The following is a 22500-nucleotide window of genomic DNA, read 5'->3' as shown; positions in this document are numbered from 1 at the left end:
TTGTGTCAGAGAAAAAAAAAAGAACAATACAAACACAATATACAATGCAAATACGACAAATACACAACAAGCTGATAAAGAGACAAAGCCTTTGGACCGGGCTCACTCTGCTCAGGCCCGCACACAAGGTACACAGGCAGGCAGACACTTTAACACATAAATGCCAGTAACACATTATAATGTATATCCACCGTACTTAAAGGTGCACTGTACAACATTTTCTAAAATTATATTATATTCTCATAATTGAATTAAACAAACTTTCCTCACAGGAACATGTGATCCCTGGAACGCTGTTTGAAGTTAGACAGCTTCCTGAAAAGTTACTGTTTCACTGTTGTTGTTGTTGTTTACAGCAGCAGGGCCCACAGTTTGGTTTACGATATATTCTAGTCTTATGTATGGTTCCTGAATCTTCAAAATAATTTAGTTTTGATGTATGATGATAGAATTGTTCAATACTAACAACCACATGTAGAGTGAATATGTTTTATAATCCCCTCCCTTGAAACAGCATAATGCACCTTTTATAGTAATACAGCTTTAACTGTTTGTGTGTGCACTCTTTTACAGTTGACAGAAACCAGCCGTCTCCTGCAGCTACGGAGGTTTGCCAAGGGAACCGGCGGCCTCGTCTTCCTCACGGCTCTTTCAGGTTTGAATTGTTGTTGTGAACTTAAGTGGGCAAATGTTTTTTCTATATTGGGACCTTTACTGGTTGGAGTGCGTTTAGTTTTTTAGCCTCTCTGGTGATGCAAATAGATCCTTGGCTACAGTTTTCATATTCAGGTTTGTAGGTTATACCATTGTATTCCAGGCTGGACCCGCTTTTCAACGAATCGTGCTGCACTTTTGCCACCATGCCTAAAAATCTTTCTGGGGGAAATATTTGAGGCCAAGCAGGGCATATTTCAGCCACATTCAGGCCGGCATTGTAAATAAGAACTTGTTATAAATGACTTTACTGTATAAATAAAGGTGAAATAAAAATAAATAAATAAAGTATTCAGAGAGGCAAGGGGGAGGGGATAATGTAAGATGTTATTGTTCACCATTTTACCTAATCTTTTCCTTAGGAGCCTTCGTAGCAGGTCTGGACGCTGGGCTGGTGTATAACTCTTTCCCTAAGATGGGAGAGAGATGGATCCCTGATGATCTGCTCGCCTTCTCTCCAACTCTCAAGAACTTCTTTGAGAATCCAACGACCGTGCAGTTTGACCACAGGATATTGGTATGTGAAAAATATATCCAAACAAATACCTAAATAAGCTTTTACTTCAAAACGCCTACAAGGAACTTTTAAATGTTTATGAAACAGTCTCATTTTTCTTCTGATGATCACACATGGCCTGTAACAGCAAACGAGACCATCAGTGAAAAACAACGCTTTTTTTATATATATAGATATTATTTGACCAAACAATTTACAGACAGAACAGAAAATCCTGTGTTCATGAACGCTACTTAATCAAAGTGAACATTGCTTCACCGTGGTCATATTACCATTAATAATCTGGTACAGTCACATATAAATACATTACCTCATGGCCATGCATCCTCTTTCACTCACTTCCTAAAAACACTTCCGGTTTTGTCCAAAGGAATCGCTAGAATCAACAAAAACTGAAAGCTCCTCATAGCGACTTTAAATAAAACATTATTTGAACATTTCTTCTGTCCCATTCAGTAAATTGAGAGGCAGCAGTAAGTTGTTGATGGTCTTTAACTATAATGTATTATTTATTTATTTTCCTATTTTTCCCCCAGGCGATCTCCTCCCTGACAGCGATCACAGGCCTGTATATGTTCTCACGGAGGATGGTGCTTCCCAGGAGAGCTAAGATCGCTATCAGCCTCCTCACTGCAGCCGCCTACGGACAGGTAAGCTATCGGTCCGCTCAGACACATGTTATTATAATGTTTTTATAGAATATTTTAGCTAAAAGATTTAATAAGGTCTGAACACTATGTCATTGTCAAAAAAGGGAAGAGAAAGGGACACAGGACAGACATCCATTTCCAAAAAGTTAAAGAGCATTTTCAATGTTATGTTGAGATGAAGATTTAAGGAAAATCTAGACTGGTCTCTTCATTTTTTCCGGAGCTGTATAACTCAGTGTATGTCTCTTCAGTGTATCTTACATGTGTCTTTGCTCATGTCCCCAGGTTGCTCTTGGTATCAGCACCTTGTTACTGTACGTCCCCACTCCCCTGGCGGCCACTCACCAGTCCGGCTCTGTGGTGCTGCTCTCTCTGGCCATCTGGGTCCTGGCTGAGCTACGCAAGATGCCCAAGTAAAAACATATCTACAATGTGGACACAACCAAATCCCTACAAGCCACTACTTCAAGCCTCTAGGAGTCAGCGAGTGTCATTGTGAACAAGGCATTCAACGACAAAAAGTGAAAAAACTGAAATATAATTCATTTAACACTAGACTTTTATGCATAATGTTGAAATATGTGGTGCTGCAAAATTATACTCATGTGTGGAACCAATTCATTGTTTCAACAGACTGTTATTGAAGTGGTATATTAAAGGTGGAGTCAAAAATACCTTTTTGTCAAAATATATAATCTCATAATCCATATCCGCTACCTTTCTGAACTGTGTGTGTGCTGAAAATAAGTCTATCGTGAGGATACGTTCTCCAAAATCACTGACTGCACCTTTTAATATTGTTAGTCCAATAACTACAACCATTTGTTTTGAAGTGTTTGTCAAGGAATAAAAAAAAATGCAGAAGTACAAACAAGCTAATGTTCAGTTTCTATGCAGCTTCCATCACATAGCAACAGGCTTTCAAATCAATGGTGCTAATTTGATTGGCAGAAAGTTACAATTCTGCAGGAATATAATAATATAAGTAGACTGAAAATAAGGCTTTTTTTTTCATTACATTTTCAACTTGACTGAAAATAATGAATTTTTTTTATCAACATGTTAAGGATTGGTTGCTAACCTGTTGCCTTGTCACACTCTGCCTGTTAGTTGAATCAGAAGTGGCTGCTGTTGGGATTATATGTATAAAGATGTACATTTTTGAGTTATAAATTATGAACCATTTGAGGATGAATTCTGAAGGTACAGAATGTTGGGATCTTGGAATGTTGCTTTGTACTGTATCTTCCGTCTTATTTTAATAAAGAAAATATAATGTCTTGACTTTCAAAAATTCAAACTCCAGAGTCCATTTTGTATTTATTTTTTTTTGCATAGTAACTGTGATTTTTATTTTATTGTCTTTGTACAAAATATACACATTTTTGAATACGTAATGCAACCGGTCGACTTGAGGCTCGCTAGACTAGACAGTCAGTAGTACGTACAACGGGTTAGTAAGTTTTTTTTTTTTTTTTTTCATTGTTCTAGAACACAGTTCATGCGGGTTCAGACAGACAGAGAGACAGACAGACAGACAGGTGTTTTACTTGTGGTTCCGGAATGGAAGTAAAAGACTGTTTGGGCAAGGAACAATCAGAGCAAAAAAATAATCACTTTTGTCGATAAAATAAATAAATAAATATGCCTGAACGAAAATATATAGGCCTAACAAAACAGATGGCAGGGGTTCGAGATGCATATTTTTCATAATTGCTTGTGTGCACCCTTACTTATAGCCTACACTGTACTATAAGAACAAGGCCTTGGATAAGTTGAAAGGGTGCTACTAGGTACGTGGTAGATAACATTATTGCTTTTCCATGTTTTTCACTTTGCATTTATATAGATGCCTGATGAAGAATGCCTGACTACCAAAACCACTTTTCACTGAATAAATAATACAATGGGAGTTGCTTCTCAACTTTCTCTGCCATATAAGACACTACAGCTTATTTTAAAAGGCGCTCCGAGGAACTTTTAAGTTTGTGTTAACTCTTGCACCCCCTTTGGACAAAAAGCGGTAGTGTTTTTACTACACCAGCTGTTGTTCCTGGGTGAGCGTATACCCATGACAAAGGCATTAAGAAAAACTATATAAAGACAGCATTCCTTGCACTGATGGTCTCGTTTTGCTGTTACATGTCATTTATAATCATCAGAGGAAAAATTAGACTTTCAGAAATGTTTAAAAGTTCCTCGTAGCACCTTTACTCACACGTCAACTGCCTTGTCAACTGCCTTGTCAACTTTTAAGAGTCATTCTAGTTTGAATAGAAGCAAACCCAATAATGGGTTGTAAATTCACCAAAAATAATATTTTCCAGAGTCTAATTTGCGGGTTCAGAAAAGAAAGCTACACATCAATTTGAACAGGTTGCAATGCAAAAATGACACCCTTATATCTCTGATTGTCCCTTGCCTTACTCACTACAACCCCCCCCCCCCCTCCTCTCTCTCTCTCTTCACCGATATTAGTTTCAGTTGATGATACAAGCGTGAAAATTGGCATGAGCAGTCTCCCCGGGTCACTTGACAAGAAAATTGTCACATTGAGACATTTGAAATTGCGAATTTGAAAATGTCTCATAGAAATGTATTGTGTTTTTTCATTATTATTATTTATTTTTTTTTCATTTCATTTCATTGTCTCGGACAATTTTCTTGTCCAGTGACCCATGGAGTCTGCTCATGCCAATGTTCACGCTTGTATCACACACAGAAAGATTGTAGCACGTATCTGCTCTACTACAGATGGGCTTAACAGGTCTGTCTTAGCTTAGAGTGGCTTTATAATATATTATACCTCTAAAATGTATATCTTCTCTTTGGTGTTACAGATAGAGGGAAGATAGGGAATGGTAGGGCGTAAAAAAACAATGTTATTAAACCATGTCTATCTCACTCAACAGTACGCACACACACGCACGCACGCACGCACGCACGCACGCACGCACACACACACACACACACACACACACACACACACACACACACACACACACACACACACAATGCCTCGTTGAAATTGAATGTGCCTAATTTAACGTAACAAAGGGTTTTGGAGAGTTATTTTTCAAAGTGGTAGAACCTGCTACGACCACATGACATTTTTTCGATTACAAGAAATTCCCAAATCCAATCGGTAATCTAATGAATTCTCCTTTAAATGTCAATTGATATAATAGTACAACAGTGTTGAGGAAAACTAGGATATTTCGTCAAACATAGTGCCATCGCCAAGTTGTACTCCCTTGAATCGAACCATTGGAAATTCTAGGCAATAGGCCTACAATAGACGCCTAGCCTGGAAATCCAGACCCTGATATCTTGAACCATAGCGGTGCAGCCAATTTAATTTGCCAGCGCCTAGTGGCAGGTCTGGGAATGCCAGGCCAATAGACACCTACAGTTGGACTGCAATAGTTTGGAAGTCCGGGAATTATTCAACCGGATTCCATCTGTAGAGTCTTACATATTTAAGATGGATGTCATGTTTCTCTGTTGTTTCACATGCACACACACATGTACACAAAGGGTGAGGCACCTGTGAATGACTAGGAACAGCAGACAGACAGACAGACAGACAGACACACAGACAGACAGACAGACAGACAGCTAAGCAGACTTTGGAGTATCTCTGTAAGTTAATACATAATTGGATATTAGTGACATCATCATGCGATATTGAAATCAATTTAACTTCCTCGTCGAAAAAAACAACATATTTGAACCTCCATAAAACGGGATTTCAGCCATTTCTTCCCAAAGTGTCTTTCTCTCTCCCCTCCACTAGATGTCAGTAGTCTCATGTGTATTCTTATGGCCAGAGCTTGATAGCTGTAGCATCCCATTAGGAGGTGATACCCACATACTTGAGGCAGGGTCAGACTCGCAAAATCCAGTTCTAAAAGAGATTTTAGAACAAAGTGTATTGGCCATTCCAGGCTTCCATAGTTCCTCCATCAGCAGTTCTAGTAATAAATAAACTTGCCCTGCGTTCCGAATCTCATACTCTTTCTTTTTTCTATTCTACATACTACATCCGACAATAAATATAATCTAGTAAGGATGCAGTACAGGCATACTATTGGGCCATACTTTTACTTATTTATTTCATCATAACATCGCGCCTTGATCTTGCCTCTTGCTTTTATATCCTTCGCATCCCCGGTTTGTTTTCATATGGAGGCTCCGTTGATGTGACGTCACTTCAGGTTCGCACTGGATTATGGGTCAGGATCGCCCCAAATAGGATGCGATTCGGAACGCAGGGATGGTGGTTGGGTCTTGAGTGTGCCAGTGTCTGTGAACTGTCTTGTCTTTGTCTTATTTCTCTGTGTCTCTGTTGTCGGGGGTAACACTAAGGTTCCATGATGAGGTGAGGTGGTAGTCGGGGAAACTGTTGGGACACCGCTGTTGCTAGGAGAGAAAATGCCACTGCGTATCCAGGAAGTGGGAGAGAGCCAATCGGTGCCCTCGGAACTCACAGCTTTTTGACTAGTAGACACACGCAAGCACAGGGCGGCTTGCAGGTCAGAAAATGGCGCCACACACACACACACACACACACACACTAATACACTCGCAAAACTCTTTCAATCTCAAATTGTCTCACACACACACACACACACACACACACACACACACACACACACACACACACACACCGGTCCAGATTCTTTAGATGACGTTGTCAAACAGCTGCATGGACTGCATTATGTTGTCGTCCTGTAGGCAGAGAAGATAAAGAGGCTCTGTCATTAATATAGACTGTATGTGTCACTCAAATCAAATCACTTTTATTTGTATAGCCCAAAATCACAAACACATTTGTCTCAGTGGTCTTTACATTTCATACAATATGATACAATATGACACCCTGCCCTTACACCCTTAGCTCGGCTGATTAAAAACTCCCAGTAAAAACCCTTTACCGGGAATAAAAAAAAATGTAAGAAATCTCAGGGAGAGTCGACAGAGTAAGGGATCCCTCTCCCAGGACGGACATGCTGCAATAGATGTCATAAGTAGAGAAAAATCACGAAGGAATTTGATCATTGACCTGGGGCCGGTTTCCCAAAGCCTTCTTGGAGCCTTCTTAACGCTACGTCATTCGTAACCCCTACGTAGAGTTCCTACTTAACGTTTCGCCTGTTTCCCGAAACCTTCTTTGCTACGAATCTCTTTCGTACGTGTTGTGCCTACACAGAGTGTCTCATTTGAAATGTTGTAATGGGTTAAGACTGATGCCACAGTGCATTCCAAGAGACTAAAGTCTAACGCATGTTTACATAAGTTTCTCTGTAGAGTCAACCATCCCAGACCCCTGTGGAGGTCATAAACTAATTTAAGATGGGATAGTCCATTCTAGGAGGTTGGTTAATCCAACCAGACCTTTGGGACAGGATGAAACTCTGTTTGAAGTGACTATAAGTTGAAACCAGGCACCCTGCTGTGTCTACCTTATCTCAACTGTGAGACAAGCTTCAAAGCTGTCTTTTCCTAAGGAAGGAAAAGCATCTTATTGGCTGGTTTGAATGTAAACACTGCTTGCTGATTAGACAAACTAACTTCTGATTGGATGAGAATGCATTTGGACTGTTTTAATACAGGATGCAATCCTCTCATCTTTGCCATTCGCCTCCGGCTTCCAGCCGTGATAGAAGGTACAACATGCTTAAGCCTGAGGCCTAGGGTTAAGCAACTCCAAGTCTCAGTCTTCATACTCGCTGGACGAATTGATGGACTGCTTGGAACATCTTCTTCTGTTTTCCCGGATTCGAGAGAGTTTTCCTACAGAAAACCTCTTCGCAGAGCTGAAGCAGCCACCTCAGCCTCTCCTCAAAACAGGACCCCCACACGCGCAAGGCGCGAGCAAAGACGCAGGATCCCTTCATCAAGACGCCTGCACTGCCCGTTCTACGGACCGGAGCCAGCCAGCGGACCCGCCGAGAAGTGAAGCCGCCCTATCATCTGGGCCGTTCCTACGCTGCCCCAGACGCAGCGCCAGCAGAGAGCAAGGCCCGACGCCGAGGGAGTTCTCCGCTTCCTCCTCTCCTCCTTGCCGCTGCCCATCGGACCGCAGACAGCCCGCTATTGCCAAGAAGAGCTGCTGATCCCTTGCTTCCCTGCCTTGGCATCGTGTGGCACGCTGCCCTTATCAGCTGAGCTGGTTCCACACCCCTGTCTTCCACAAGACGCGCTCCATCAGCGCACAAGGCCCGGCAAGCGGCCTTTTTCTCCTCCTATCTCCTCCAGCTGCCTTCAACCAATCATCGCTGGACCAAGCGATTCACGTGAGGCTATTGTCTGGGCTAAGATAGTTATTTTATGTTGTTCATTAACTTGAAGTAAACGTAAGAGCTGACGAGCTCACTATTTCACTATTTCCTGATTTAAAGTAATTCTGACTCACTTGTGTTTTACATAAGTGTTTTTCGCTCAGTGTTTTTCTCCCGTTAACCGGGAATGTATTGATGTGTTGTTTCTGTCACTCTTAAAGCCAGTGAGTTATTTCCTCTTTATCAATTCAACTCAGTATACGCAAATGCGCATTTGCAGCCACTGTGTGATTGGAGGAAACAGTTCACTACGCGCTAGAGCTGCGGTTACTGTCTTTTGTTTTCTCTCCTTCTCATTTTCTAACTACGCACATCACACACACACAAACACACTGATACTCGTGATTCCCCCCTCAAGTATTCTTAAGGAATACATGAGTGTTGAGTTTCTGTAATTTTAAAGTTAAGATTGCGTGAAGACAAAACCAATGTCTCCCAGCATCATCCTTTATAATTCGTATGTGTCTGATTGAAGCAGTAGGTTACATACATGCTTTGCATGCTACTTCCCCTACTGATTAAAGGTAGAATATTCAACTTTTAGAAGTTGTCCACATTGCTATTAGCAATTGATCTACCCGTGGCTTAAAAGTCACTTCAAGCTCTCGCGTGACGTCAAACTCTCGCGTCTGCCATCTAAATTCATCTAAATTCTAAAGTGACGTTCCTCTGTCACACACACACACACACACACACACACACACACACACACACACACACACACACACACACACACACACACACACACACGCGTGCACTCACCTGCACATAGATAGAAATACATGGCTTTATAATCTAAACTGTTCTTATTATTGCTTGTGCTATGTCTGCTTTCTTAAATTAGATTAGTTCATGGTTATTGACTTATGTGTATCGTTTTAATCAACTTGCCTAAGTAAATAAACCCTTACATTTTGATTTTAAGAAGCAGTGTCTGTGATATTTGTGTCTTGTATTTCACTAATGGCTGGTAAATAAGGTTTATGCTCGAATATTCACTCCTTCATTATCTTAAATGTACATTGTAACCAACTTTGACATTTTCAAGATAAATCCCTTTAACATTATGAGACTGTTTTTCTGATTTGATTCAAAGTTCCCTTTTTCAAAGGGTGGTGCTCCGTAGGTATTAATAAGTAATTTGATTAGCTGGACTAATTAAATTGATCATTAATTAACAATTTTTCTTAATATTATAATTTCCACAAAATTAATAATATTCTTGACTTTGACCAAATCTACCCCTTATGAATTCCCAACATTTGTTGCCCCCGTGTGAAGGCCTTCAGATACCAGCATTAGTGTGATGTTAATGCACAATAATCCTGATCAAAAGAAATTGAATCATTTTGAGAAATGTATTAATTTTATTTTTTCCAAATTACATTCGTTTTTAGGTTTGGAGTTATGCAATAGAGTTGATTTGAAATAGAATAATTGTATTCATTCCAAATTCAGTTTTTCAACTTTTCTAGATTAATTGAATTCAATTAATTTGAAATAAAAAAATATTTTAATGTTTTTTTTTCAAAGTTAATTTTGTTTTAAATTTCCAGATCTATTAAGGTAAATTGATTTGAAAAGGAGTATATTTATTTTTGTCCAAATTTAATTTTTGTTCTCCAATAGATAACATTTAATTAATTGGGGAAAATTATTCTTTAAATGTTTTTCCAAATTTAATTTAATTCTTAAAAAATTCTGCCAAGCATATATACAGTTGTAGTTTGAGAATTGCCTCAGTGGATGCTAGTAGTTAGCAGGGATTATTTGAGATTGATTGAACTAAGACTGCTTTCAAAACACAGAACTACTCACCAAGTATACTTCACTATCCACCCTGACAAGGATTAGCTGTATGTATAAAGGAGTAGTTTGACATTTGAGCTTGTAAGCCACAGGGTGAAGTCCTGTGCAATTTGTGTCAGTTTTTAAACAGATGCACCACTTTTAGTAGTAAGAGCTAAACGCTATTCTCACAAGGTGAAGCTAGTCACCTGTCGAATGCCTGTTGTGTGCATCTGAGCTTGTAAGCCGCATGGGAAAGCCTGCGCTATATAGTCAGTGTTTTAACAGATTCGCCATTTATTAAGTAGCAAGAGCTAAGTGCTATATCACATGGTGAACCGGTCACCTGTGAATCCGGTCAAATTTTATTGAACTGCTCTATCACCTCGGGTGATAAGGACCACGGTCACATTACAGGTTGAATTCTCACCTGCTCTTCCTTTCAATTTGACAGATTGCATCATGTTAAGTGATAAGTCACTAGGGGCTGCTCTGCTAGGCCAGCAAAATGAGTAGCCATAACCTATGTGAGCTTGGAGTGGAAGCTCCCATTGAGTCAGTCGACACAGCCCGTCAGGGGGTGGTCGCTGGTCTCATCCCCCTCTATTCTGAGGGATTTTGCCACCTAAATAGCTATGACGCTAGTACTTGTGAGGAGAAACTAGAAGAGTTAGTGGCCCATGTTAACCAGCCGTCTAGGCAGAGACCAAGCTCCGCCTGGGATGTGCTTGGTTGAATTCTTCTCCTCCACCAGCAGCTAACTAACATTATTCAGGCTGTGCAGCAAAGCAGTGCCAGTCTGTAAACAGAAGCCCTGGTGCTCTCCCATTTACATGAAGAACATGCCCAACGTCAGGTTTAACCAGTCACAGACATACTTGCTGTAAATTCACACCACACCGCCTCCTCTCATGCACCAGATCCTCCCCCGAGCACTCTCACCCCCCCTTTCTGAAGAGAGCTCAGCTGATCTGGTTGAGATTGAGCAGGGTTGTGAACTCAGAACCTCTTATCTTAAACTGATGCTTTACCAGGTATGCTTAATAGAGCCCCGCTTGGAGAGAGCTCAGCTGATCTGTTTGAGATTAAAGATCTGTCTTTTTAGCTAGGTGCCTCCCAGAGTGCACCCTTCCTAGCCAGCAAGTAATTCCTGCTTATTCATGTGACCAAACCTTGGGCAGTGCACCCTTTTCTAGCTGCCTGGACTCTGCTTTTCCTTTTGACGTGTCATCTTCTTCACCCCTTCAGGGGGTGGACACTTTGAGCCCCAAGTGGCTCAAATGGCTTGAAGGCCACTTTAAACTGCGAGCAGTACACGTCTTATATCTCGCAACACTTGGACTTGTCTTTTTCTTCACTGTAACAGATAAGAAATGACACTCTGCCATGGTAACCTGAGTTACTTCAGGCGGACATGGGCCCATGTCTACTTTGAAGAACCAGATCTGAGGCAACGTCAGTTAGAATCACTTGTAGGTGTCACAAAACACTTTGACCCTAATAAAGCAGATTCATATACTGACTCGTCATGACTAGAACGGTTGTCTCATCCTTTTACCACTAAGGTACGCTAGGTAGCATGGGGAGGGGGGCCCACAGAGCCCTCTGTAAATCCCACCACCTACCTTCTGCTTCCTTTCTTGTTTTCCTGGTTGACCTTGTGCACCATGGAAACGCTTGTTGCAGATTCAAACCAGCAATGGTAGGAGGGGGTGTAACCACCCTCAACCCCATTGACCCTTGGCCAGGGAAGAGCTTGATGTTCCCCAGCACCTTCACAAAGGCTGCCAGAACATCGCTATCCCTCTGCAAACCACGGCAGACTGAAATCTGCAACCTGAACATCACCTTTCAAACGGTGATTCTGCTATTCCAACTTTCCTATCAGTCTGGACACTTATGTATTGTGATTGCCTACGAGGCAGCCCAATGCATAACCCTTCTACAGTCACCCGCGTACCAACCTTTCTCACTTCCAGGAGAAGGGGGCGCAGCCTCCACTCGAAGATAGGAAGTACGCAGTTCAGTAGTATTACAGGAATACACTTTGCATGCTTTACAGACTCAGTTCGGTAGTAAAGGAAGATTGACTGATGTGTCAGTAGTTCAGGATTTAATGCGTGACCTTATCAGAGAGGTTAGCTTTACTCAAGTAACCACCAGAGCTGTGAAATAATTCCAGCCTACCCAGTCTCACTTGGTCTACTCACAAAATCCTATAGCCTGCTGTAAACACTTTGTGCAACTTCTCAGGTACAGCTGGCATTTAGTCTTGGCAATGCTAAATGCAATTTCTAAATCTCTGAACCCTAAGAAGTGGGTCTCATCCACAACCTATCGACTGTAGAAAGGCAGAGTAGTCTTATAGACTCAAGTGTTATTGAATGTTTAGTTTTAGAAAGGGAAAACACACATTCACACTAAAACACCACCACTCATCACCACAGTGATGCACACTTTATTGGCTAGCTTTAATCCTAATTAAAGCAAGCTAATAACCTCTATCCACCCTTCTCTTCTTTCGGTTAGAGTGTTTCCTGTCTCTTTCCTTTTCCCTTTTCTTTTGTATTTCAAATGTATGATTTTAAGGTTTAAGTCAGAATCAACCAACGGTTTAAGCAGTAATTGTGTTTGATGAATGTAACTAGCCAGCTAATTACAGTCAGCCCAGACAAAGAAGCCTTACAGTCTGCCCAGACACAATGCCTTTGAACTTTTAGAACCTGTTGAAATCTGAACTTTTTAACCTGTCGCTCTGGACTTTTACAGCATGAACTGTTCGGCCCTATGGTTGTCATGAAGACTGCATCCGACAACGCACCCTTCAGGACAACAGGGGGACTGTTGTGCCTACACAGAGTGTCTCATTTGAAATGTTGTAATGGGTTAAGACTGATGCCACAGTGCATTCCAAGAGACTAAAGTCTAACGCATGTTTACATAAGTTTCTCTGTAGAGTCAACCATCCCAGACCCCTGTGGAGGTCATAAACTAATTTAAGATGGGATAGTCCATTCTAGGAGGTTGGTTAATCCAACCAGACCTTTGGGACAGGATGAAACTCTGTTTGAAGTGACTATAAGTTGAAACCAGGCACCCTGCTGTGTCTACCTTATCTCAACTGTGAGACAAGCTTCAAAGCTGTCTTTTCCTAAGGAAGGAAAAGCATCTTATTGGCTGGTTTGAATGTAAACACTGCTTGCTGATTAGACAAACTAACTTCTGATTGGATGAGAATGCATTTGGACTGTTTTAATACAGGATGCAATCCTCTCATCTTTGCCATTCGCCTCCGGCTTCCAGCCGTGATAGAAGGTACAACATGCTTAAGCCTGAGGCCTAGGGTTAAGCAACTCCAAGTCTCAGTCTTCATACTCGCTGGACGAATTGATGGACTGCTTGGAACATCTTCTTCTGTTTTCCCGGATTCGAGAGAGTTTTCCTACAGAAAACCTCTTCGCAGAGCTGAAGCAGCCACCTCAGCCTCTCCTCAAAACAGAACGACCCCACACGCGCAAGGCGCGAGCAAAGACGCAGGATCCCTTCATCAAGACGCCTGCACTGCCCGTTCTACGGACCGGAGCCAGCCAGCGGACCCGCCGAGAAGTGAAGCCGCCCTATCATCTGGGCCGTTCCTACGCTGCCCCAGACGCAGCGCCAGCAGAGAGCAAGGCCCGACGCCGAGGGAGTTCTCCGCTTCCTCCTCTCCTCCTTGCCGCTGCCCATCGGACCGCAGACAGCCCGCTATTGCCAAGAAGAGCTGCTGATCCCTTGCTTCCCTGCCTTGGCATCGTGTGGCACGCTGCCCTTATCAGCTGAGCTGGTTCCACACCCCTGTCTTCCACAAGACGCGCTCCATCAGCGCACAAGGCCCGGCAAGCGGCCTTTTTCTCCTCCTATCTCCTCCAGCTGCCTTCAACCAATCATCGCTGGACCAAGCGATTCACGTGAGGCTATTGTCTGGGCTAAGATAGTTATTTTATGTTGTTCATTAACTTGAAGTAAACGTAAGAGCTGACGAGCTCACTATTTCACTATTTCCTGATTTAAAGTAATTCTGACTCACTTGTGTTTTACATAAGTGTTTTTCGCTCAGTGTTTTTCTCCCGTTAACCGGGAATGTATTGATGTGTTGTTTCTGTCACTCTTAAAGCCAGTGAGTTATTTCCTCTTTATCAATTCAACTCAGTATACGCAAATGCGCATTTGCAGCCACTGTGTGATTGGAGGAAACAGTTCACTACGCGCTAGAGCTGCGGTTACTGTCTTTTGTTTTCTCTCCTTCTCATTTTCTAACTACGCACATCACACACACACAAACACACTGATACTCGTGATTCCCCCCTCAAGTATTCTTAAGGAATACATGAGTGTTGAGTTTCTGTAATTTTAAAGTTAAGATTGCGTGAAGACAAAACCAATGTCTCCCAGCATCATCCTTTATAATTCGTATGTGTCTGATTGAAGCAGTAGGTTACATACATGCTTTGCATGCTACTTCCCCTACTGATTAAAGGTAGAATATTCAACTTTTAGAAGTTGTCCACATTGCTATTAGCAATTGATCTACCCGTGGCTTAAAAGTCACTTCAAGCTCTCGCGTGACGTCAAACTCTCGCGTCTGCCATCTAAATTCATCTAAATTCTAAAGTGACGTTCCTCTGTCACACACACACACACACACACACACACACACACACACACACACACACACACACACACACACACACACACACACACACACACGCGTGCACTCACCTGCACATAGATAGAAATACATGGCTTTATAATCTAAACTGTTCTTATTATTGCTTGTGCTATGTCTGCTTTCTTAAATTAGATTAGTTCATGGTTATTGACTTATGTGTATCGTTTTAATCAACTTGCCTAAGTAAATAAACCCTTACATTTTGATTTTAAGAAGCAGTGTCTGTGATATTTGTGTCTTGTATTTCACTAATGGCTGGTAAATAAGGTTTATGCTCGAATATTCACTCCTTCATTATCTTAAATGTACATTGTAACCAACTTTGACATTTTCAAGATAAATCCCTTTAACATTATGAGACTGTTTTTCTGATTTGATTCAAAGTTCCCTTTTTCAAAGGGTGGTGCTCCGTAGGTATTAATAAGTAATTTGATTAGCTGGACTAATTAAATTGATCATTAATTAACAATTTTTCTTAATATTATAATTTCCACAAAATTAATAATATTCTTGACTTTGACCAAATCTACCCCTTATGAATTCCCAACATACGTCATACGTTGGTAAGGTTGGTCTGGAGCGCCCGCAGAGCCTTCTTAGCTCTACCGTAGGGATGTTTCAGCTCTCACTTGTGTCATTTAACTAATACATCAGACTGTATTTCATATCAAACGGACACAGCGATGACTGTATTTAATAACAAACTGTTAAAAACGATCCGACTGTATAGCCTAGTGTATATCACGTATATTTAAAGTAGGCTTAGGCTATTATATATTTTAGCAGAATGCCATTAACTCTGATTCACAAAGTGTTCAAAATATATGAACAAGTAGCCTACTTTTTAGTCATCTAACTGACTTGACAATCAGCATTAACTGAATGGATGCGATGTCCGTCAATATGAAAATACCAATACGTGATACACTATAGCCTACAGTCGGATCGTTTTTATCAGTTTGTTATTAAATAGGCTACAGTCATCGCTGTATCCCTGTGATATGAAATACAGTCAGATTTATAAGTTTAATGACACAAGTGAAAGTCCCTGCGATCGCTGTGGCATCGCCAGAGATACAAACCCCCACATTTCCTTCTGTAAAGCACCATGCGTAAAACGGACATGAGTGACATCCCTGTTGCGCATGGAACTGCCACAAGTCATTCATGATGGAAATAATTGCTGTAACAATCTTCATCTCCTCCGCTGTTTCTATATTTTCTATATCTTTTTTTAAATTGGTATAGGCTATGGTAGTATGTTCGACATGGTTAACACTAGAACCTCCGCACTGTGTTCCACACCGGCTCTCAGCTGTCAGCTGAGCCCGGGCAGAGTGCGTCGGATCCTCCGCCTCAAAACATGTAAACGTGCGAAAAAATGAATGAATAATCAATTAGAGCTTACCTTAAAATAAGTGTGCCATGTTACTGTTTATTGTATTTAGGATTTTAGCTCATTTGGACGCTGTTTGGGCCGTCTGTTTTTATTTATATAGGCTATTGGCGATATTATATCTACTTTCAGTTTCATTACTGACCCACCAAGTAACGTGATTAGTGTTCTTAAAGATACTTAGATTATAAAACAAGAGTTCCAAAACACAGATGATGATTCAACAAACTAATTCATGACTTTATATTACACTAGAAATGCACGGGTAGATTTGATTAGACAGCATACAGATGCAGCTGCGCATGAAATGAGCAGGAAATGGATAATCGAACTCGGAGCAACCGATTTCAGCAGTGTACGAACGACGTAAGGAGTGCTTCTCCTAAGACACGGTTCGGGAACCACGACTACAGAGGTAAACAACTTTGGTAAGTCATAACGTAGGAGTCTTCGTAGGAGTCTTCGTAGCGCTAAGAGATGACGTTATCGGGAAACCGGCCCCAGGTGATTACATGGTAATACTAAAGTAAAGTGTGAATAGTGTGGATGCAGGAAGACTTCAGATGCTGCCAGAGGATCCACACCGTCTCGTCTCCACCAGGGAAAACTAAGGTTTCCATCGCCGGGATTACATCCCACGTCTCCAGGTGGCGTCCTTAACCACTGCAACATCTTTTGTTCGTCACTTATATGATTGCCTAATGATATACTATAGTTTGACATTTTGCAGTATTATGATTTTAAGAAGATTTAAGATTTTGAGATTAAGAAGAGAAGATTGGTACCACTCGTGTCAAAATACAAATAAAGTCCCAACACTTCAGACTTGGAAATCAGGCAAACAGTAGCAGGCATAGCTACCTTTTTGCAAGACTCGATGAATTCCTCTATGGTGACTACGCCGTCTTTATTCCGGTCCATTTTCTGAAAAAAAAAAAAAAAAAAAAAAAAACGACAAAGATTTAAAAAAAGAATATGAACAATTCAATGTTTCTATCAGTAATGCATACATTGTCTCACACGTTCACACACACACACACACACACACACACACACACACACACACACACACACACACACACACACACACACACACCCCAAACAGCTATACATTGAAGGGTAAATATAAAGTATAGAGTGTTGAGTTGTACCTGAAAGAAGCTCTCTACGTGGTCTCTGGGCGCCTCGTCCTGCATGTTAGGATACGTGTATTTCCCCATCATGTCGTAGATCGACGTCATGATATCCAACATCTCCTGCAAACGAAACACGGCAACAGGGAAAACTTTTATCATGATAAATATATTATCATTGGAGGATGAAGAAATTGTTGAAATCCCTCTAAAGTTGACATGATTCTGAGAGTTTTATTAGTTAAAATAAACGGCAAAAACTAGCATATAGTATATTCTACTATATTCCATTAGTTCAGTTTAATTTTGTTTGTTAAGTTACACCTTAAAATAACTTAAAGTTAGATGAAGACATACTGTACATTCCAAAGGCAATCTTTGACATCCTGGAGCCAAGATTTCAATTTCAAAATAAATCTCGTCAGTGATCAATATCCTGACAGACAATATCCATAAAATGTAGCAACAGCTTTGCCAAAAATGTTCAAATCTCCCAAAGTACTGAGAACATGACCTCAAAGTTATTATGAGGAGCTTCAGCCCTGCCCTAAAAAGCCATTACAACAAGTAATTCAGAGCTAAGTGTGTGAGTGAGTGAGTGAGTGAGTGAGTGAGTGAGTGAGTGAGTGAGTGAGTGAGTGAGTGAGTGAGTGAGTGAGTGAGTGAGTGAGTGAGTGAGTGAGTGAGTGAGTGAGCCAGTCAGTCACGCGTGCGTGCGTGCATACATGTGTGCGTGAGTGTTAGAGTGAGTGAGTGTGTGTGTGTGTAGGTGTGTGCTTGACTGTGTGTGTGTGTGTGTGTGTGTGTGTGTGTGAGCGAGCGAGCGTCTGTGCGTGTGTGTGTGTGTGTGTGTGTTTTACCTCTTTGGTGATGCAGCCATCTTTGTTGAGGTCATAGAGGTTGAAGGCCCAGTTTAACCGGTCGTTAATTGTCCCTCGTAGGATGATAGAAAGGCCAAAGACAAAGTCCTAGTAACATGGAAACAATGAATATGATGTATATATGTTTTGTTTTTTCCTAATAAAATAGAATGGAAAAAAATGGCTGTATACTGTATATATGTTTTTTATTCCTTCTTATTTCTATACTTTATTCACATACAGCTCCGGAAAAAAATTAAGAGACCAGTCTGGATTCTTCTTAAATCTTCATCTCTACATGACTTATTTAAAATGCTCTTAATGACAAAAAATGCATTGGAATTTGGAGAAATTTTTTGTCAGTAGTTTACATTATAAAACCAAAATGTTCATTCTACTCAAACAGATGCCTATACATAGCAAAACGAGAGACCCTGAACATTTGGAGTGGTCTCTTAATTTTTTCCAGAGCTGTATATTAAGAGGTATTGTGAGGGAAAGCGTATTTGTGTTGTGGCAAGTTTGCGTGGAAAGTGTATCTGCCAATGTAAGAATATATAGAACTCACCTCAAAACTAACCGAGCCGTTCTTGTCGGTGTCGAAGGCTTCAAACAGGAAATGTGCGTACATACTAGAATCTGAAAAAGGTTTAGAGAGTTAGAGAAAAATGTCTGCCATCAAAAAGTTTGAACAGCTACAGTAAGCAGCAAACTAAATATAAGAATCATTTAAAATACAACCAGAGACGAGTGGAATAATATTTCTTCAACATTTTCTGAACGGCCCGGGCATCTTGCTAGCTACGATGGGCCCCATTTGTTTACATACCCTTTGTCCACATTCCCGTTTACAGAGCCTAGGCTGTGTATCAACACCAGATTTTTTTCCAACGCACACAGTACAGACAGGTAGTGGATCGTGAGGAGATATTCACTGATTTAGACAGCAAGTGATTTTGACAACAAGCGTTCTCCAGAATCACTGACTATTTTGGACACGATGGTCAACTCACCTCCCTGTGGAAAGAACTGGGAGTAAATGTTCTTAAAGTTGTCCTCGTTCACCACTCCACACGGACACTCCTGGGAAACACAAGTCGAAGAAAGTTGAGAAAAGTCATTAGTTCCATCTAGCACAGAATATGTATTGGACCATGCAGTGATTTAAGCTCTTGCCAGACTTTTGTTGTTAAGGGTCACATTATTATTATGCAAATTTTAAAGTTTGGAATTGTAATTTGGGTTTCTACTAGAATCTGTTTCCATGATGAAGTGTCCAAAAAGCGCCATTGCTGAATCTCCTCTTTTCCGACTCTGTCTGAAATGCTCCGTTTTAGAGCCCGTCTCTTTTACCCCGCCTTCCAAAAACGCCCAGTCAACTCTGATTGGCCCTGAATCTAACTGGCAGTTACAGTATATTCAGGTATATAAAGCCGGGAACACACCACACTGGCCGCGCGGCGAGATTACATACAAAGTCAATGTACTAGCGCGTGGCCGCGCGTCCACCCAAGAATCGGCGTCCAGCGGCCGGCGCTTCCGCGGCGCGTGGCAGCGCCTCATCGAAGCGCGTGAATCGAAGGCGCTGCCATTTGCAGCGCGGCCAACATTTGCGGCGAACGCAGAAGATGAAATTATTTATCTTTTTGGCGTCGCCGCCGCGATAGCCAATCAGCGTTGAGATTGCCCGGTGGTCTGCAAGATGAGGTGGGCGTGTGGAGTGTGGACATTGCGCTTCCAATACATTGACTGCAAATATGTGTATTTTGCATCTGTTTAGCTGTTGGTTGTACTTTAGCCAAGGTAGCGCCGGTTAGCATAGTGAAACTCACCCAGCTGTGCCTGTGTACTGTTCCGGGGGATAATATGAACCCAAACTTGACGGCAGTGTCCGCGTGGAATTCCATATAGTACAGCGAAGCACCGGTGTTGTCCTCCGTCAGCCGGCACACTTTCACTTTCAGGTAGGCTGATGTCTGCCTTTATTTGTGCTGCTGAGCACACACTGCTGTTGTTATTGTGAGTGTTGCTGAATTACTGTTAATCATGTTGCTGAATTACTGTTAATGTTAATGTGTGTATTTGCGATCGGGGTGCGTGTTCAGGCTGTTTTAATGTTATTTGTGACAAGACTGCCGCTGGTTACACAGTGAACCTACATCTGTATTTTTTGGCACAGCTGGACCATGTTATTGTTGTTGTTGCACCGTAAGTGTGACGGGTCTGATCTCGGCGTCGGCGTCAGGAATATATGGCCCAATATGATCAAGCGACGAGCCTCCTGCGGTCACACGGCCAACCGCCGCCTACGATGAGGCGGCGGTTGGCCGCGGTGGCGGCTGCGGTGAACATGGCCCAATATGACCAAGCGGCGAGCCTCCTGCGTTCACGCAGCCAACCGCCGCAGGCGGCCAATGCGGTGTGTTCCCGGCTTAAGAGTGGGTGGCTTATCACAGTTGGAGGTAGTTATAAATTAGGTTGGTTACAAGGGGACATGGCACCAGGCATCTAGAGGTGGATAAAAACAGAGGGGTATTTTTTCTCATAGTCACATCAGATGTTGACAAAGCCCCTGAAAAAGTGAATTTTTGCATAATAAGTGACCTTTAAGTTTTGTACTGTTGATTGGCATTCATCATTTAGTTGTTCTTAATGACCTGCCTGGTTAAATAAAGGTAAAAATATATCAAATCAAATGTAAATAAATTCTGTTTTTTTTGCCAAACCTACGTTCTTGAATCCCCTGTATAGAACCTGCAGCTCCGTCTTGGTGAACTTGGTTTGCTCCTGCAGCTTGGCCATGCTCTCCGGGCGATGGCACACCGTGGACAGCTCAAAGTCGTCTTCTATGCTGTCTGTGTGAGGGAGACGCCGGCCGTTAGTTACTGTCAATCACTATCATCTCTCCATGGCAACAATCGCCTGGTCAGTATATTGTTATGAAGTCATCTTCATGCAGTGTAAAAGTCTCAATCCATCTGCTTTACTTACAACTTACAACAATGTGAATTAGGGCTGTCCATGGTTAACCGGTTAACTGTTAACCGCTAAGAAGATCTATAACCGGTTAATACTATCGGTTAAACGGTTAAAAACAAATTAATTAAATCATCTTAATTTCTCTCAAATGCCCCTTTCCCCACATCACAACGCCAAAATCTGAGACACTATGTGCGTGTGTAAATATCCCTTTTCAGTCACTAATTGCAATATCTGCTCCTACATTTGCATGGTTAATAACCGGTTAATGCGTGTTGGTGACCAGTTAAAGATATTTATTTTTGTTAACTGCACCGCATAAGAAAAACGAATTTTGTGAGGTGACTAGGTCAGGCAATACCCACACACTATTTGTTCCAGCACAAGCTACAGTAGTTCATATCACAAAGCAAAGCATGGTCAGTAAAAGCAACTAACTGACTAAATGTATTTCTTGTCCCAACACTCAATCTCAAGTACACACGAGAAATCAGCAGCGGTTTGCAACATGAAAATAGTAAGGACTGTTAAAGACGTTACAAATAATATTAAGAGATATTCCTCATCAAATGAAAAATCTAATCATTTTTTTTTTTTTTTTTTTAACCTTTATTTATACAGGTAAATCCCATTGAGACCGGAGACTCTTTTACAAGGGAGACCTGTTCCCATTTACACGTTACCATTCACACACATTCATACACCGATAGCAGGCTTACTATCGACATTCACACGAGGCAAGGTGGGTGAAGTGTCTTGCCCAAGGACACAACAACCATGACACAAGTGGCAGGGCAGGAATCGAACCTCCAACCCTTTGATCATCAGCCGACCCGCTCTACCAACTGAGCCACAGTCGCCCCAGTTTTATTTGTGTAGCCCACAAATAGACATTTGCCTCAGTGGGCTTCACATTCCATACAGTATGACACCCTGCCCTTAGACCCTTAGCTCGGCTGAGAAAAAACTCCCAGTAAAAAAACCTTTATCGGGATCATCCCATCTATGGCTCCAAAAAATATCTTTCAACTCATCAGACCGATAGAACATACTATAGTTTTGACCTCACAATAATCTCTAGCCAGGTATCGCTGGCAGACGAAAAATACACACACACACACACACACACACACACACACACACACACACACACACACACACACACGCACACACACAGACACACACGCACACATACAGACAGACACACACACACTCCCACACACACACACACACACACACACACAGACACACGCACACACACACACACACACACAAACACACACGCGCACGCACATATACAGACAGACAGACACACACACACACTCCCACACACACACACACACACACACACATTACTCATGGGAACATAACACGCTTCATCAATAACAAAATGTCAAAACAACATATTTAA

The 22500-nt window shown here is 41.6% G+C and overlaps 2 protein-coding genes across 6 annotated transcripts in view; one reads left to right on the top strand and one right to left on the bottom strand.

Moving 5' to 3' along the window:
* The window catches only part of cox15 (cytochrome c oxidase assembly homolog 15 (yeast)), a 6730-nt gene extending 3562 nt beyond the window's left edge, over positions 1-3168 (top strand). Inside the window, exons 6-9 of the mRNA XM_080037223.1 lie at positions 574-655; positions 1077-1231; positions 1768-1881; positions 2167-3168. Coding sequence (XP_079893349.1) covers positions 574-655; positions 1077-1231; positions 1768-1881; positions 2167-2298 — 483 coding nt within the window. The 3' untranslated portion in view covers positions 2299-3168. The remainder of the gene's footprint in view (positions 1-573; positions 656-1076; positions 1232-1767; positions 1882-2166) is intronic.
* Positions 3169-6564: 3396 nt separating this feature from the next.
* Positions 6565-22500, bottom strand: part of LOC307258006 (A-type potassium channel modulatory protein KCNIP2) — a gene marked incomplete at both ends in the record, with an annotated part of 149342 nt that continues 133406 nt past the window's right edge. For 3 of the 5 annotated variants that reach the window (XM_080037384.1, XM_080037383.1, XM_080037382.1), the window contains 7 exons: positions 6565-6612; positions 16979-17041; positions 17269-17373; positions 18111-18218; positions 18679-18749; positions 19124-19193; positions 20841-20961. In XM_080037384.1, the coding sequence (XP_079893510.1) occupies positions 6565-6612; positions 16979-17041; positions 17269-17373; positions 18111-18218; positions 18679-18749; positions 19124-19193; positions 20841-20961 (586 nt within the window). Of the gene's footprint in view, positions 6613-16978; positions 17042-17268; positions 17374-18110; positions 18219-18678; positions 18750-19123; positions 19194-20840; positions 20966-22500 lie in introns of all 5 variants that reach the window. The other 2 variants (XM_080037386.1, XM_080037385.1) reach the window with 1 other exon arrangement.

Source organism: Ammodytes marinus (genome assembly GCF_949987685.1).
Source record: "Ammodytes marinus genome assembly, chromosome: 11".
NCBI lineage: Eukaryota > Metazoa > Chordata > Actinopteri > Uranoscopiformes > Ammodytidae > Ammodytes > Ammodytes marinus.
This window is presented reverse-complemented; position numbering and strand designations above follow the sequence as displayed.